Genomic DNA, 16,497 nt, shown 5'->3' on the forward strand with positions numbered 1-16,497 from the left:
CTGCGGCGGGGTAGGGTTTACATAGGGCGGTAGCGGGGAGGCCGGGTCGGTCCGTCCGTCCCCCCGGCGGCCAATGCCCGGTTAACGGGCGGGCGGGAGCGGGACGGCGCCGCAGCGAGGGGGCGTGGCCATGAGGGGCGGAGTCATCTCAGACGCCACGCCCCCTACCGACCTTGTTCCCGGGACGCGCCGCCGCCGGCGGACCGGGCTGATCTCCGCCGCTGCCACCGCCGCCGGTAAGACCCCGTCCGGGCGGGCCGGGCCGGGAGCGCGTTGCCGTTGTTCTGCAAAGGGGGAAACGGTGTGGTTTCCCCCCCCACACACTTGTCATGGCGGGCACGGCCCTTCCCGGGCGTCTCCTCCCGGAGGAGCATCGCGTACGGGGGAAGGCAGGGGTGAGGCCGGGGACCTTCGGCTTCTCCTGCTGTGTAGATGGGGACACCTTTGCGGGTGGCAGGGAGCTGCGGTGGCTGCCGCCTCCTCCTCCTCCCTCTCCTTCTCCTCCTCTTCCTCCTCCTCCTCCTCCTCCTCCGGGCCGGATCGGCGGCGCGTTGCAGCGGAGGGCAGCAGCGAGCACCCTGGGAAGCGTGTCCAGCTCCTCCCTGACACAGCTGCTCGGGTTTGCCTCCATCCCTCCTTCCCCACCCACCCCATAAACCCCCGCTCTTCCCCACATTGCAGCTTCTGCCCTATTTTACCCCACTTTTTAGCTTTTTATCCCGCCACTGAGCCGCTCTCGGCCAAAGGTGCTGTTTGACCGGTGCCGAGGGCTGTCCCTTTCCCCCGTGGTTTGCTTTCGGGTGGCTGCGGTCACACAGGCCGGAGCATGGCCCATGCACAGCATCTTTTGTGCCGTGCCTTCTGCACTGTGCGCCGTCACGAACTGCTTGGCCAGCACAAATCCGAGGATCGGGTACCTCCCTCGTGCCGACGCGTGGCATCTCTGGGCACGGTGCAGGAGCAGGTGAGCAGCTCGCTTGGTTTAAAGGAAGTCGAGCTTTTCGCCCTTTTTCTGTCTCAATTCGGATCCAGCCCCACCATCGCTGTCACCTGTCAGACCTATGGGTGACAGCGAAGGCGATGTCCCACCTCAGAGCCTCCCTCTCCCGTGGGATGCAGCTCTGCATTTCCAACCCCCTTTTATTTCCTCTTGGGGTTTTTGTTGTGTCGCTGAATTGCACGCTGGCAGCGCAGCAGGTTTAGTGGGTCACCCCAAATTAATATTCAAGAGGGCTGAGGACAGCAGGGTGTGACAGGCTGCTGTACCTATGGTTTATTCTTTTTGTGATGAGAGGGGGTCTGTTACAAAGCCGAGCTGCTCTCCCTTCTGCTTTCATACAGTTTTGAGTGCTCGGTTTCAGCTTTGTCCTGGGAAAGGTGAGGAGGGACTCTCAGATCACAAATGTCCGAATTTAACACCTACATGGCTCCGTAGCACAGGACACGTGGGCTGCAGAGATGTCCCAGCATCGCCCAGCTGCCGGGGACCTCATGGCCCTGCAGCCACCACAGCAAATGGGGATGAAGATTCCCACCGAGATGTGTAGATTTCTGCTGTGGGATTCAGGAGGGGTGGAGGCATCTGGGAGGGAAGTTTGTCTTCATTTGCGCTTCTTATTTTATGAACTATCTTGGAGCGTATGCAGCAAGGGAGGGGAGGAAGCAGTAGATAGCGGTGTCTGGGATCAGAACAGGCTGGTGGGGAGCTGGCATGGTTGTCCCCCCATCCTGCTTCCCTTTCCCCACCATCTCCCCAGGGCAAACAACAACACTGTCCCCTTCTTCTTGCCCCACAGCAGAGGCCAACGTGACCATGTCGTCCCTGTGCTAGGGCTGCTCCCCACCACCTCGGTGACCCCCCAGCCCGGCGGCAAGGATGCGTGCCTGGAAGGCGGTGGCCAGCACGCTGGCACTCAGTGGGGCTGATGTGGTGGTCACCACGCTGCTCTACGCCCACGGCCGGGGCGGCCAGGATATCCTGCAGGACCTGCGGCACTTCAACATCTTCAACTCACTGCTGGACATTTGGGGGGGCTGCCTCTACCGCAGCTGCGTGCTGCTGGGGGCTGCCATCGGGGTGGCCACCAACACGGCTTATGGCCCTCGGCGCCTCAGGGCATCACGGACCTTCATCGCCATCGTCTGCCTCCTCATGGGCATCTACATGATGGTGAAGCTGCTACTCTACTCGGAGGTGCGGAGGACCATCAGGGACCCCTGGTTCTGGGGGCTCTTTGCCTGGACCTACGTGGCACTGGTGGCCACCTTCGGGCTGTGGCAGCTGCTGGCCTGCGTCACCTCCTCCCGCGAGGCGCTGGGACCCGGCTCTGAGTCCCGCGCCGAGGCAGAGGAGAGCTGCGATGGTGGTGCCCCACGGGACAAGCGGGAGGAGGCGGCGGGTCCCACCATCCATAAGCTGCTGTCCTACACCAAGCCAGATGCATTCTTCCTGGGCATCGCCTCCTTCTTCCTCCTCGTGGCTGCACTGGGTGAGTGAAGGGACCTGGGGGGGACACAGTGTGCTGGAAATACAGCTCCCATGCCGATCCCGTGCCATGGGGCTGAAACCCCTTGTCCTGTGCTTGTCTGGCAGGAGAGACCTTCCTGCCCTACTACACGGGGCTGGCCATCGACGGCATCGTGGTGCAGAAGAGCATGGACCGCTTCTCCACAGCGGTGCTGGTCATGTCGCTGCTCGCCATAGGAAGGTAATCGCAGGTGCTGGTTTTGGCCCTGACGAGGAGCAGTTTGGAGTTTTCCTGCAGGAGGTCACGGTGGCAGTGGGCACGGGCTGTCTCACCTGCAGCCGCTCTGCCGGGTCCCTAATGGACCCCAGGGATGCGCTCTGATTTCTCTGCTCTGTCACAGTGCAGAGAGGCTGTGGTGGCAGTCACGAGGCCGTTGTGTAGCCCTCCACGTCCGTCTGCTGGTGGTGGGGGAGCAGGAGCAGACACAGGGAATGGGCTCCCTGGGGAACGCTGTCCCAGCAGTGCTGCGTCCCTTCCTGAAGCTTGTCACTACTGGGGTTAGGATCAGCCGTCCCCGTGCTGGTAGTGCCCAGAAGAGATGTGGGCTGGATTAGCCATCGCTTCCCGGGGTGGAAAGTGGTACCAGCACAGCATTGCCCAAGCCGTTGGCCAGGGCATCGGGGTGTTTGTGTTGCTGAGGAGCGGGTTTCGTGTCCATTGGTCTATAACGTTTCTTATCTGCAATTAGCTCATTTGCCGCAGGTATCCGGGGCGGCGTTTTTACGCTCATATTTGCAAGACTGAACATTCGCCTTCGCAACTGCCTCTTCAGGTCGCTGGTGTCTCAGGAGATGAGTTTCTTTGATGAGAATCGCACAGGTTGGTTCCTTTCTGCCCCGGATTTGCTCTAACTCCTCTATCCCATCCCGGTATTTTTTTCCCCTTGGTTTGCCATACCAGCACGTAGCAGATTGGGGGCAGCCAGAGATGGCACCCAAGTTTAGAAACAGTGGCAGAAAGCTCTTCCCTTTCGGGTGCCTCCCACCGTGGGGTTGGGACAGGATTGCCCAGCACCCTGGGGATGTCCCATTGCCACCAATCAGCCTGACATCCAGCAGTCCCGGGGTCATCCCCCAAAACACCTACTTTCCTCCTCCCGTTGGTGCCTGCTGATCCGCCGCTCTCCAGCTCTGCTCCGGGCATGGGAAACCTCAGATGCCTGAAGCTTGCTGGGCATGCTTATGGCTTTCCTCGCTTGCCATTCAGTCCTGTCCTGGTCTGTGCCACTCTGGTGTGGTCCCAGCCCGCTGTAACTTTTCCCACATTTAATTTCTTCTCGCTGGTATTTTTAGTTTTGAGGCTGTTGCCATATTTAGCAATCGCTGCACGGTGCCCTGGTAGCTGAGGACACCAGAGATGCTATTCTAAGTGGGATACTGGTAACCCCGGACTTACACAAAAGCATGGGAATTCAGCTGGACTCCAACACGGGCCAAGTACTTAGGAAATCAGGGTGATGTTTGCTGGCTGTAATGTTCAGCTCCACCAAAGGGGGCACCACAGGTGCTTCACCCCTTAGTAGCTGGACCCATGTCCTCAGGGCCACTCAGGTCTGCTCCAGGCTGCAAGGCACATGGCCAAACCCAAACAGCCCCTATCCAAAGCCACCTCATGTTCCGCAGGGTGTGCTGTGCCCGGCCCCGGCTGGTCCTGCCAGGACAGTGGGGAAGGGTACCAGCAGTCCCTGGTGAGGTCCTGGAGGGCTCCTGGCGTCATTTAGAAATGAACTCGGGGTTGGGTTGACAGCTCTGGAGGTGCATTCAGCAGCTCAGCAAACACTCCACCCGCACACCCGCTGCCCGTCTGTGTGCCCATGGGGTGCCCCCCAGCGTAGGGTGCTGCAGCAGTCCCCTTCGCTGTCCTGCAGCCATCCATGGTGACCCAGGGGTGTAGCCTGTGCCTTCAGGTGCATTTCACGTCCCTTATGCATGCAGCAATTCAAGCTCCTCTGGTTTGCTTCACATCCGCAGTGGTGGAGAGTCACTCCCCTTCTATGCCACCCTTCAGACCCTCAGCAAGGAGCTGGGTTGAATGGGGAGCACCATCTGGCCCTTGTTCATGGGGTTCAGCTAGGCAATGACCTGCTGTGGTGACGTGTCCCCACTCTCCCTTTCCCCAACCCCTCGTTGCTGCAGGGGATGTCATCTCCCGCCTGACGTCGGATACGACCATCGTGAGCGACCTGGTATCCCAGAACATCAACATCTTCCTGCGCAATGTGGTGAAGGCCACAGGGGTGATCTTCTTCATGTTCAGCCTCTCTTGGAAGCTCTCGCTCGTCACCTTCATGGGCTTCCCAATCATCATGCTGGTGTCTGATGTCTATGGGAAGTACTACAAGGTAGGCAGGAGTGGCTGGCGTGGCCATGGTGTGCCACAGTGCTGGGCTGCTTCCATCGTGGAGATTGTGGGTGGCCTTGGAGCTGGTGGGACTGATGCTCGGGTGCTTTGATGCTGGCAGTGGGGACAGGAAGGCGGCATTAAACCTGTACAGGCAGATATGCGTAGCCTCAGCTCTTGCTTTGTGCTCAGGAGTGGAAGCACCTCAGGTCTCACAGGACAGGTAGCTCAGTCATGGGATGTCCCATATGCACCTGCCTGTCCTCACACAATCTGTCCTCTTCCTTTGGAGTGACTTGGGTCACCCAGCACCGAGCTCCCCCCCTCTGCCTGGGGCTAGCATCATCCCCCACGACCGATGCCACGTCCCGTGGACCATGCAAGCCCTGCACTGCTGCTGCTGGCATCACTTGGAGCTTTCCTCTGTGCCAGGGCCACAGCGTGCACGGGTGCTGCTGCAGCGGGGTCCTTGGGTGCTACCTCCCCCAGCCATGGCTGCCCCTGCGGGTCAGGTTCTCGCGGGAGGATTAGAGGTGCCCTTGGTCTCCAGACCTGTCCCTGACTTGGAAACTCCTGGAAGGGCTCCTGGGCCAGGCTGACCCTGTCCCATCAGGGCACCAGGAGCAGCGGCTCTGCCGCAGGCTTCCGAAGCGACCCCGGGCACGGCACTTTCCCTCCTGCAGCCCAGTTCCCTCCTCAGGGTCAGCACAACAAATCTGTTCTCCTGCTGGCACAGTCCCCCAGGCCATCCTGAGGTGTGGGATATATCCTACTGCTCAGCCTCGTTGCCTGTGGCCTTGGAAAAATGTCACCGTGCCCTCTTTTCCCGAGCCCAGCAGAGCCCGGGGCATGCGGGGAGAGGTGCCGCGGGCGGCCCGGCGCCCGCTGAGCCCCCTCTGCCTCCCCCTGCTCCCCGCAGAAGCTCTCCAAGGATGTTCAGAACGCCCTGGCCAAGGCCAACAACACCGCCGAGGAGACCATCTCCGCCATGAAGACCGTCCGCAGTTTTGCCAACGAGGAGGTGGAGGCGAACGTGTACTGGCAGAAGCTGCAGCAGGTGTACAAACTCAACAAGCGCGAGGCCATGGCTTACACCTACTACGTCTGGTCCAGCGGGGTAGGTGGCCGCCACCAGGGCTGGGGACAGGCAGGGGACATCGCTTCGCATCCTAAAACGCACATGGCACGATGCACGTGCTTCTCCCCTGCTTCCAGGGAGCTTTGCGGGGACAGCCCAGCCTTGACGTCTGCCGCCAGTAATCCCCTGTCTCTTGATTGTTATTTTTTTTCACTCATCAAAAAAATATATTCCGTTCCCCCTTAGGGCAGCGCTGCATCGTGCCACCGAATGGTCTGTTTTCTCTTGCAAATAAGAATATAATTGATAACCGCTCAAGGTCGTGGAAAACCCCGTGTTTCTGTGCTGCTGCATTGCGTGCCTGTGCCAGCTCATCTCCGGGGCTCCGGCTGGGAAACAGCCGCAGCGTTGGTTGAGCTTCTGCTCAGAAACAGAGATTTTCTGTGTGTGGGTGGTGGCAGGGGGAGGCTGCTGGGGTTTGGGTTTGGGTTTTCTTGGGTTTTTCTTTTTTTTTTTTTTTTCTTTTTTTTTTTTTTCCAAAATGCTTTTTCATCATTCAGGACCAGATGGTTTGGGACTTCTGCGTGGCTGGTAACTACGGCTGTGCAAAACCCTCGCGCGAGGCCGCCCTTATCTCTGCACGTTCAAGGATCTAAGTAGCTTTAGGTGAAGGGTTTGCAAGTTATGGTGCCCGCCTGCAGCCGTGGGAGACTTCATGGCTTCCCAAATCTAGAAGCAAAAGCAGGGCATTTTTAGCATTGTTCCAGAACTCCCAGGTGAAGCCGGAGCATTAACTGGGTCAGCACAGATCCCAACAAGTCAAAGAAGGCAAAAACCCTCAAAAACTGCTCCTGCGGGGCTCACATAGAAAGAAGCTGATGGATTTAGCACAGCCCGGATAGTCTTTCACAGAGGGAGTGCAGGATCTTAAGGTCAGATCGTGGCAGAGCAATAGAAGAGGAATTTTTTCCCCCCGGTATTTTTGTCTGTGTGAATTTACAGCCTGTCCCGCAGGCGTTACAGAGAGCACCAGGGCATCGCCGCTTTTCTGAGCACGAAGGCAGTGGGGACAGAACTGGCTGAATAAAGGCAGGGGCTGGTACTTGTCATATCAGAGCTGATCTGTCTCCTTTTTAGAGTAGGTGGTACCCCCCCCACAGTGATTTCAGGCAAGAGTTGAGGTTCTGCTTCAGGGACTTGTACCTGCAAGGAGGATTTTTTGCATTAACTCTTGGCTTGATTTTGTGTTCTAAATTAAAATGTGTCACACTCACATAACAGAAAGTTTATTTTAGTGGTGAGGTGACTGCCCACGTTGGATAATTTGAGCATAGATTATTACACTTGAGGATGTTAGTCCAAGAGAAAAGTTCATGAGATGCTCTGTTATTTCAGATAAGTTCTCCTTCCTTGGCTGTTGCCCCTCTGGACTTCTGTTTTGTTGAAAGATTCCAGCCCAGCTCCTTAAAGCAGCCCATCTACATGAGTTGTTTTTCCTTTCTCATATCCGTGCTCGCTGCGAGGGCTGTCAGCTCTGTGCTGTCAGGGATGCTCAAAGAATAAATGTCAGCACATGAATTGTGGGCTGTTGTGTGAGTAATTACAAATGCACCAAATATCAGTTGTCTTTGCTGATTTGGGGGCGTTTTCTTGCTTTCAGCTGACCCTGCTGGTGGTCCAGGTCAGCATCCTTTACTACGGTGGGCACCTCGTGATCTCGGGGCAAATGACAAGTGGAAATCTGATATCCTTCATCATTTACGAGTTCGTCTTAGGAGACTGCATGGAGGTGAGTCTGTTTTATCCCTCTGGGCTACCCCTATCAAGAAGATATTTGTCTTCTAGAAGGCGCCAGGGCAGTCGCAGGTGTAGATCGAGTGTTGACTTCCCTGCAATGCATTTCCTTGACGCTGAGGCTTTGCCCACCGGTGGGCTGATTGTCCCCTCTGCTCCCCGCTCCCCTCCTCCTGTGACCTCGCAACCTGAATGCGCCCGAAACCGCTTGTCCCCTGATAAGACCATCAGGACCAAAGGGGTCAGTGTGGCCCCGCTGAAGGGCAGAGTCCTGGCTGCCACCCAAGCACGTTTCCTGGCTCGAAGGATGCAGGGATTACGAAGCTGCCTGTTAAAATTTCAGGCTTCATTAAAAACTTAATTATATTACTTTTTTTTTTTTTAATTTATTATTATTGCTTTCCCTGGAATAGGCTGCAAGCTGCTGCGTTGGCAGCGCGTTAGCAAGATGAGATCGTGGGTGGGATGGTAGAGCCCACCCAAGGGCTACCTTTCCCTCGCAAAGGCATAAGCTTGGCTAATCGAGGCAGAAATGATCAAGTCGAGGTTTCCTCGCAGCCAAGTGTGGTTTCGGCAGCGCTTCAGCCTTTGTGCAGCGGCAGAGCGGAGCTGGAGGCAGCGTGCCCGGCTCTCACCATCTGTTCAGATGACTGCAGGCCCTGGTGGTGTTTCCAGGCTGCAGTTCTGGTGTGACTTTGGTTTGGTTTGGGTTGTTTTTTTTTTTCCCTCCTGACGGGAAGGGCAGTTGCAGTACAAGCTGTTCTGCAGCTCTGGGTTTAATATTGGAAAGAGCCGACGTGATGGCGGTTTATTCCAGGGAAGCCGGTGTCAGCGTGCAGCAGTTGTAGTTGGGAAAGCACAACAGTAAGCACTAGGACCACATCCCAGCAGGGAACAGCCGTATCAGCTGCCAAGTGGCTGTCTAGAACGGTCCAGCCTGGAGCTGCTCTGGGTTTGAGACGTGTGTGCTAGTGAATGAGCCGGCCGCCCTCGGGGCTGGTGGGATGTGCTGCCGCACGCAGGCTCGGTGCAACCGTTGGGTTGCGGAGTTGTTGGTCTTGAGCAGAGAGAGACAGGCGGAGGATTCTGGTGGAAGTTTGGGTCATGTATCTCCTGGCACACGTCTTCTCTTCCCAATCCATCCGTTTCCTTCTGTTCCCCTCTGGGTCCACCCATGCACAAACCCCTTTAGATGCCCTTTCCCTGGATATGTCCATATATCCTCTCTGTACACTGCACAGGGGGAAAAGCTTTCTTTTTCAATGTCTCATGACTGTAGTTAATGTCAGATGATAGACTTAAGAATGCTTCAACCACTCTCCTTACAAGTCGTACCGATTTGCCTTTTCCACCACATGGGAGGGTCTCACCATTGCCTCTTCCCTTCCAGTCGGTTGGCTCCGTCTACAGCGGGCTGATGCAGGGAGTGGGAGCTGCCGAGAAGGTGTTTGAGTTCATCGACCGCAAGCCAACGATGGTGAACGACGGGTCCCTGGCCCCAGACCACGTGGACGGGAAAGTGGAGTTCAGAAATGTGACGTTTTCCTACCGCACTCGCTCTGCAACGCAGGTCCTCCAGGTGAGCCCCGCGGGCGCAGAGCGCTCCCCATCACGAGGCATCACATGCTGCTTCTCCATCGTGGCAATGACCGATCCCCAGCCCGCGGGAAATGTCAGCTGCCCTTTCGGAGATGCGTAAAGGCGGGCTCCACAGCGTGCTGGAAAACAGATTATAAGGAACAGCGGGTGTTTACGGCCGGCCTTCCTTACAAGGAATGAGATTTATTAATAAACCCCTTGTTCCCCACTCAGGCATTAGACACGTCAGCGTGGTACAGGGCTTTGTGCCAAGCTGTCTCAGACTGTTTCCCTGGGAGAGGGGCTGGGGTCACGGGGCAGGGGAAGGCAGCAAAGAGGTTAGTTTGCAATTTTTAGAGATCCTGCTACATCAGCAGGCAAATTTGAAGCAATTTTGGAGGCTTCTTGCTTCCTCAGAGGCAGAAGAGATGGCTGATGTTGCACATCACCAAGGGGGAGGGTCACCACGGCCAGATTTCGGCTACCTTTCTTGCATAGCGCCCGAGCCACTGCCCCAGGACCCTGGAAAAAACCAGGACCTGAGCATGTTCTCCCATCTGTGTTGCAGAATGTGTCCTTCACCCTGCACCCCGGCAAAGTGACGGCATTGGTGGGTCCTTCAGGGAGCGGGAAGAGCTCCTGTGTCAACATCCTGGAGAACTTTTACCCTCTGCAAGACGGGCAGGTGCTGCTGGACGGGCGTCCCATTAACATGTACGATCACAAGTACCTGCACTCAGTGGTACGAGCGACTGATACGTGTATTCTAGCTATCGCCTGCCGTGATCAGAGGGGATGGATGGTAGCCTTGCATGTTGCTTTGGATTTGATCTGGCAACTTCTGAAATGCCCAGAAAGCTGGAGGCTGGAGGTGGTCCAGGAAATGAATTCAGATAATTTGTGGGGGCGGAAGGGAAAGGGATGGAGAGTGGTTTCATGGGGAGGGGGAAGTCTTCCGAAAACAGAACAAGAAACATGTTTTGTTTTGTATTTTTTGGCCAGCGCAGTAGAAATATGTTTTTGGTTGTTGGATTAATTATTGTCTAAATTGCGTTTGGAAAAAAAAAAAAAAAAAAGTGGTTTTCATTCCTCCAGCACTTTCTACCTTAAGATCTTAAAATAATCCCCAGCTAATGGGGAGTTGAACCTCTGGGGATCCTGGCAGCAGCTGGAGCACCAAAGGGGCTGGGTGGTTTGCCCAGGAGAGGGGTCCAGGCCCCTCAGCTCTCGTCTGTGTGTCAGCACAGATCAGCCTTCATCTCCTCTGCAAGTAACTGCCGCCTTTGTTTGCACCCAAGGCAAACGGCCTCACCAGTCAGCAGGAAAACCCAAAAACAATTGATCAGAGACAGGCTGGAAAGCCAAAGTCAGTGTGACTAATTTACATTCCCTGCCCGTACTGAGCGAAAATTAAAAGACAAGCGAGTCTTTCAGTTTAGAAAGCCTGCTGTGGTGTTAGGAGCATGGGGAGAAGTCAATTAAAATATGACCATGTCCCACTGGCTCTCTTCATGCCCAGTTCTGAGCAATAATTTGGAGGGTTCGATTTATTTCAATATCGAGTGTTTGACAAAGCAGGCTGAATTTGAGAGCTGTAAGGTAGGACAGGGAGGCTGTTGCTAAGCAATTAAGGAATTGCAGCAGCTATGTCCCTAACTTGCTAATTTTGGATTAAACATGCAGGAGGGCTCATTCACGTGGCCCAAGTGTGATTACTGGCCTTGAACGGAAAATCAGCAACACCCTGGGAGAGGGTCTTTCCAGCCTGCCTTGTCCCAGCAACTGGTTTCCCATTCTGGGAAAACCAAATAGTGATGGGAATGACAGGTCTGGAGCAAAAACACGGCAGGGTCTTGGAGAGGGAAGCCCGTCCCAGGTGCCAACCTACCAGCATCACATCAGGTTTCTTTCCTGCGAAATGGCTTCCCAGCAGACGATGCAAACTGGGCTGGGGCTGCCACTGGGCACCCCATCGTTAGCATCCTCACTGGAAGCTCACATTGAGGCACTTCTTTTCTCCGTTTAATGGTGGGGCTCTGCCCGCTTGAGTCCTTACCCAGCAGGAATAAATGCTGATGATCCGAGACGCCAGCCGGCGAGTCTTCTACTCCCAACCACATGCTCTTCCCTTCCTTTCTGCAGATTTCCCTGGTGAGCCAGGAGCCGGTGCTGTTCGCCCGCTCTATTGCGGATAATATTTCTTATGGCTTAACTTCGGTCTCCTTCGAGTCGGTTGTTCAGGCTGCCCAGAAGGCCAACGCACACGCCTTCATCACCGAGTTACAAGATGGCTACCACACAGGTACCAAAATCCCTCCGTTCGCACTTGAAAGCATTTCGCGCCTAGGGAAGGCAGAACCTCTCCCCTCAGGTGGAAAGTCAGGCGGGTGGTGACGGACACGAGTCCGTGGCAGCTCAGAGGCACTGCAGAAGCGGTTACATGGAGAGGTGCAGCCCCCTGGCTGCCTTTTGGAGTGACTGAGCTGCCGCAGCCCCTCAGCCCATGGCAGGAGAGCGTTCTGCCACTGCTCTGTGGCAGCGGGGTGAGCATGCCCCATCCCATTCAGACCGGTCCGGCTCCCAGTGCCTGGCAGTGTTATGGAGATGTGGCACTGGCAGTCTCACCATTTTTCAGTGCGGTGATCGGGAGGAAAGCCCAGAACCCAGGCGGTGATCCGTGTACCACCCCACCTGCACAGGAAGAAAAATAAACCTGCCATAAATCCCAAAAGCTGATGTGTTTGTGACAGCGGGACTTTTTGTGAGGAGGCAGGTCAGACTGATGGTGGCTCATGTTTACGGGAGCCAGCGGAGACGTCCTGGTTTCCCCTCACTGCTGCCTCAGTTGTACACCCTCCAGAGCACAACTTAGAGGGAGAGATGGCAGCGGCGCATGAGCCAGGGCAGGAGGGGGACTTGGGGTTTGGATGATCTCCCAGGCTCAGGGACTTCTCTGTGTTGTTTCCAAGAGCACCGTTCCCTCAAACCCTGGGACAACAGTGGAGAACGTGCCACTGGAGGGAAGGACCGCAGCCTCAGAGATGTCTAACTCATTTAAACTGTTCTGCTGAGGGAGCAGAAGTGGTTACCTGGTCTTTGCTTCAAAGCATGACACCATCCTGAGGCTGTTGACTGGGAGCTGAACTTGATTTCAGCTCTCGAGTATTATTTTGACCCCTTCCTCTCTCCCTTGGCCCAACAGAGGCAGGCGAAAAAGGAGCCCAACTGTCAGGTGGCCAGAAGCAGAGAGTGGCAATTGCCAGGGCCTTGATCCGAGCCCCCCCCATCCTGATCCTGGATGAAGCCACGAGCGCGCTGGATGCGGAGAGCGAACACGCGGTGAGTAACCGACTCGGGCGTTTGGGCCACAGAGACAATCTGGGTTTGGAGGAGAAACTGTAGCTCCAATTTCCAGCCTGTGGAAAAGCTTAGTCTTGGCACGGTGCAATCAGAGGTTTGGGTAAGATGCTAATTCCTGAGCAGGAATTTGCTTCCAACACTGCTGTAGCCACCAAGAAGGGAATAATCCTGTGCTCGCAGCAGCCAGCGCCTGACAAACCTGATGAGATGGGGATCTCCACTGGTTTTTGAAGTGTAAAAAAGTGTTTATTGGCATACAGCAGCACTGTGCAGCCTTTTAGGACAGGATATGGAGGAAGACCCTAAAAAAAAAAATGGTACTGCAGCAGTCAAAGTAGGATTGCCCGAGCTAAAATCCCAGCTGAGGCACCAAAGAAACCGCACCAGCAGGAAAGGTCCTGGGCTGTCTGTGAAATGAGCTGGGTTTTCCTGGCTGGGATGTGACAACCAAACAGCTCTACCAGTAGCAGATTGTCCTCGCTGGTTTGATGACATGAGAGAAAGCTAACCCAAAGTTGAGGTGTGAGGATAGACACATCTCCCAGTCCCAGACCTTGGAGCAGCTCGTTGGCTCGCAGGTCCTCAGCCATGTGTGTGGTACCTGGTGCCAGCCAGGGGCTGGTTTTGGCTACCCAGGGGTGTCAGTGTGACATGTGGCCTGGTGGCCACCTGCCTGCCTTTAGACCTTAGTGCCATTGACTGTCTCTTGGCTAGCAAACAACTCTTGCTTTGCCTTGATGCACCCAGGAGATAGCCCCGCTCCTCTGAGCAGCTGCATTTACCGGGTATTGGCTTCCTGCAAGTCCATGCCAACACCACGTGGCCCCCAAATTTGCGGTCCGGCTCTAACAAGAACCCAGCCTGCAGGATCAGACCTGTGTGCATACCGCAGCTGCGGGCTGGCTGGGCTGAGACGGTCTTTTGGGCTGCACAGCGAGAGCTGGGATGGACGTGCTGGAGCTGGTACGTGCTGCAGGGAGTCTTGTGTCCCCTGCGTAGCCAGAGGAGAGCAAACCTCCCGCCCAGAGGTTTCTTAGCACAGAGCCATAAAGCTACTGTTCTCCCTTCCGAAGCGGAGCCAGCGATGCTTGGGCACTAACGTCTTTTCCTCCCGCGCAGATTCAGCAGGCGATTTTCGGCGACTTGCAGAACCACACGGTGCTCGTCATAGCTCACAGACTGAGCACTGTCGAGAAGGCACACAACATCATTGTGCTGGACAAGGGCCGCGTGGTGCAGCAGGGCTCGCACAAGGAGCTGATGGAAGAAGGAGGCCTTTATTCCAAGCTGGTGCAGAGACAGATCCTGGGGCTGGAGGGGGGCGGCGCGGACAGTCGCCAGCCCGCAGCCCGGGGGGATCCAGCGAAGGTGCCCGGTGGGCTGGAGGAAGAGTTCAGGATAGACCATTCCCTGCCGGCCGTGGCACAGGACGATTACAACAACGCGGCTCACAAGTGAGAGCGGCGAGGGCCGGCGCTCGAGACGCTTGCTGGGATGCCGAGACAGGAGGCAGCTTGCCGACGGGCTCGCATGCTGCAGAACGATGGCCAGCCATTTGCTCACCCCGCGTGCGTCACAGCCCCCGTGCACACACACGTGCGCGCGCACACACACTCACACACACACACTATAGAGCTTCCTGCATTAGGTCCGGCGGGCAGATGCCAGCTGGTTAAACAGGGAAATGGATTTATTCGAGGGAGTTGGGTCTTTAGCAATTCCCAGTGTTTCTACTGGGTTTCTTTTCTTACTACCAGTAATTCCTCTCGACTGGGACTTTTCTCCCATTGATATGCATGTGTAACTGCTATTAACTGTAATGGATGTTAAATGCATGCATGGAGGGGAAGATTGAAAAACCCCTTCAGGAATTTCAGGGGGTGGCTTTTGTGGCTGGATAGAAACACAGTGACTGTAAAACAAGGTTCCTGCTCCCGCTATCAATCTACGGGGCCAATCCAAAGTCTGCTGAAGTCTGTAGGGAGCTCCCTTTGGCTTCGGGGAAAACTGGATCGCTCCCGTGGGGCTGAGCGCCGGGAGAGTTTTGCACTGAGTGCCTGCAGGCTCAGGCTCACGACCATTGCTGCTGAGCTTGTACCACGTAGTAACCATCCTTGCTGGAACGAGCCAGGGGACCGGGAGGCAGATGTTGCTTTCAGATTTGCTCTTGGTGCTTGGTGGGTGTTTGTTTTTAAGGATAAAGAGTTTTACCATAATTGGGTTAGGTTTGGGGTTTAGGGGGTTTTTGGTTTGGGGTTGTTTGGTTTTTTGTTTTTGTTTTTTTTTTTTTTTTTTGGTTGGTTGGTTGGTTTTTTGTTTGTTTGGGTTTTTTTTAATATATTTGTGTGCACTGTGCAATGTCTGTCTGGCTCCAGCATCCACTGAAAATTGCTCTTTTATTTCAGAATTTTTTTAACTCTTGACCCCGGTGCTGGTTTGAAATACACTACTAAAGACAGGCATAAAATACTAAAAGACAGCACTTTATAAATCCCACCAAAGCTTTGTCCAGCTTCAGGCCATGCTAGTGACTTCACTGCACGGGAAATCCATACAGTCACTTTCCTTGAAGTCCAACTTCAGCTGCCTGAACTTTAAAATGTGGAGTTTTTTTGAATATCATTTATTAACTTAGTGTGAGGGATAGAAAGAAATACATTGGTCCTAGCCCTTTTGGGTAATGGCTCTGGCTTAGTAGTGTTATCCTGCCATAGACTGGTGAAGAAACCTATGCAGCCAGGCAGGTGCTGTTAAAAAAATAGCATTTATATGGGGAAGATTGACTTCAGACTGTGCATAGTTAAGAAATTATCTCAAGCACTTTAGCTCTCATGTTTTCTGATATTTGAATGCTGCTGTGTTTTACTTTTCAGCAGGTTTGCATTTCTGTTGTTGGCGATGTTTTGTTTTCGTTCAGTGATGTTTTACAAACTCTTTAGTGTCCTTGAGGAGGGATGCTCAAAAAATAAAATACTACCTCTGCCACTCAACATGGAGCCAATCTAGTGGGGGTGTTTTTTGCATTCAGGGTTTTCAAGGTAATGTTCATCTGAGATGATGGCAGAATACAGCTGCCCACTGCACACGTTCTGGCTCCCTTGCGGGGAACGACAAGAAGAACCTACAGAGAATTAGGTAGGTAAAAGACTTCAGCATCTGGTGATGGCTGTGAGCCATAGCAGTAGGTATAACCTGTTTAAGAACTTGTTTTCACCCCAAATGGGATCCAGTAGTCAGTCTCGCACAAAAGGGCTGGCAGTCTAACCCGTTCTTAAAGCACTGTGTTTCGTGACTGGAATCTTTTCAGCTGCTTGCTTTTGGGATATGATAAAAATCTGTGCCTCGGAAGAATGAGAGCTCTCTGGCTTATCTCCCTCCACTTAGGAAACCCCTTTTGTGCTCTGAACTCCTCAGTTCCCCACTTCAGCAAGTGGCCAGTACATTCCTGCTCGATGCAAATTTGCACTGCGGGTATGAAGAGGTTGAGGGTTCCACCCAGCGCTGGAGGGCATGTGATTAATTCTGCGTTTTTATCAGTACCTGTGAGCAGAACGTGGCCAGCGGTTCATAGAAGTGGAATTAATTTCTGCTTAATTGAAAAACTCGGGGGATAAGGGGGGGGGGGGGGGGGGGGGAGGAATTGGGTTACCTGGGAACTAGGGAAGCCGACTCCCCCTGGGAAGTGCTGGTAGGACAATGCTCGTTAGTACAAGAGATGCCAGGAAAGAGAATTTGATCATATCACGTGTGTCCCTCCCAGGCAGTGCCACAAAAAGGGGAATTGGAGAATACAATCGGATTCATTTTATTGCAGAGACT

General features: G+C 54.6%; 1 protein-coding gene across 1 annotated transcript; it reads left to right on the plus strand.

Annotated features, from left to right (window-relative positions):
* Positions 1–1,876: 1,876 nt before the first annotated feature.
* Positions 1,877–14,136, plus strand: ABCB9 (ATP binding cassette subfamily B member 9; the record flags this gene model as incomplete). The annotated part of the gene is made up of 11 exons (XM_082491780.1): positions 1,877–2,489; positions 2,594–2,708; positions 3,217–3,347; positions 4,664–4,869; positions 5,788–5,985; positions 7,607–7,735; positions 9,131–9,319; positions 9,887–10,060; positions 11,461–11,620; positions 12,521–12,657; positions 13,798–14,136. The coding sequence occupies 11 exons, from the start codon at positions 1,877–1,879 to the stop codon at positions 14,134–14,136; spliced, it is 2,391 nt and encodes a 796-aa protein (XP_082347906.1).
* Between the last annotated feature and the right edge of the window lie 2,361 nt (positions 14,137–16,497).

The sequence above is a fragment of the Vanellus vanellus genome (assembly GCF_965231255.1).
Source record: "Vanellus vanellus genome assembly, chromosome: 16".
Taxonomy (NCBI): Eukaryota; Metazoa; Chordata; class Aves; order Charadriiformes; family Charadriidae; genus Vanellus; species Vanellus vanellus.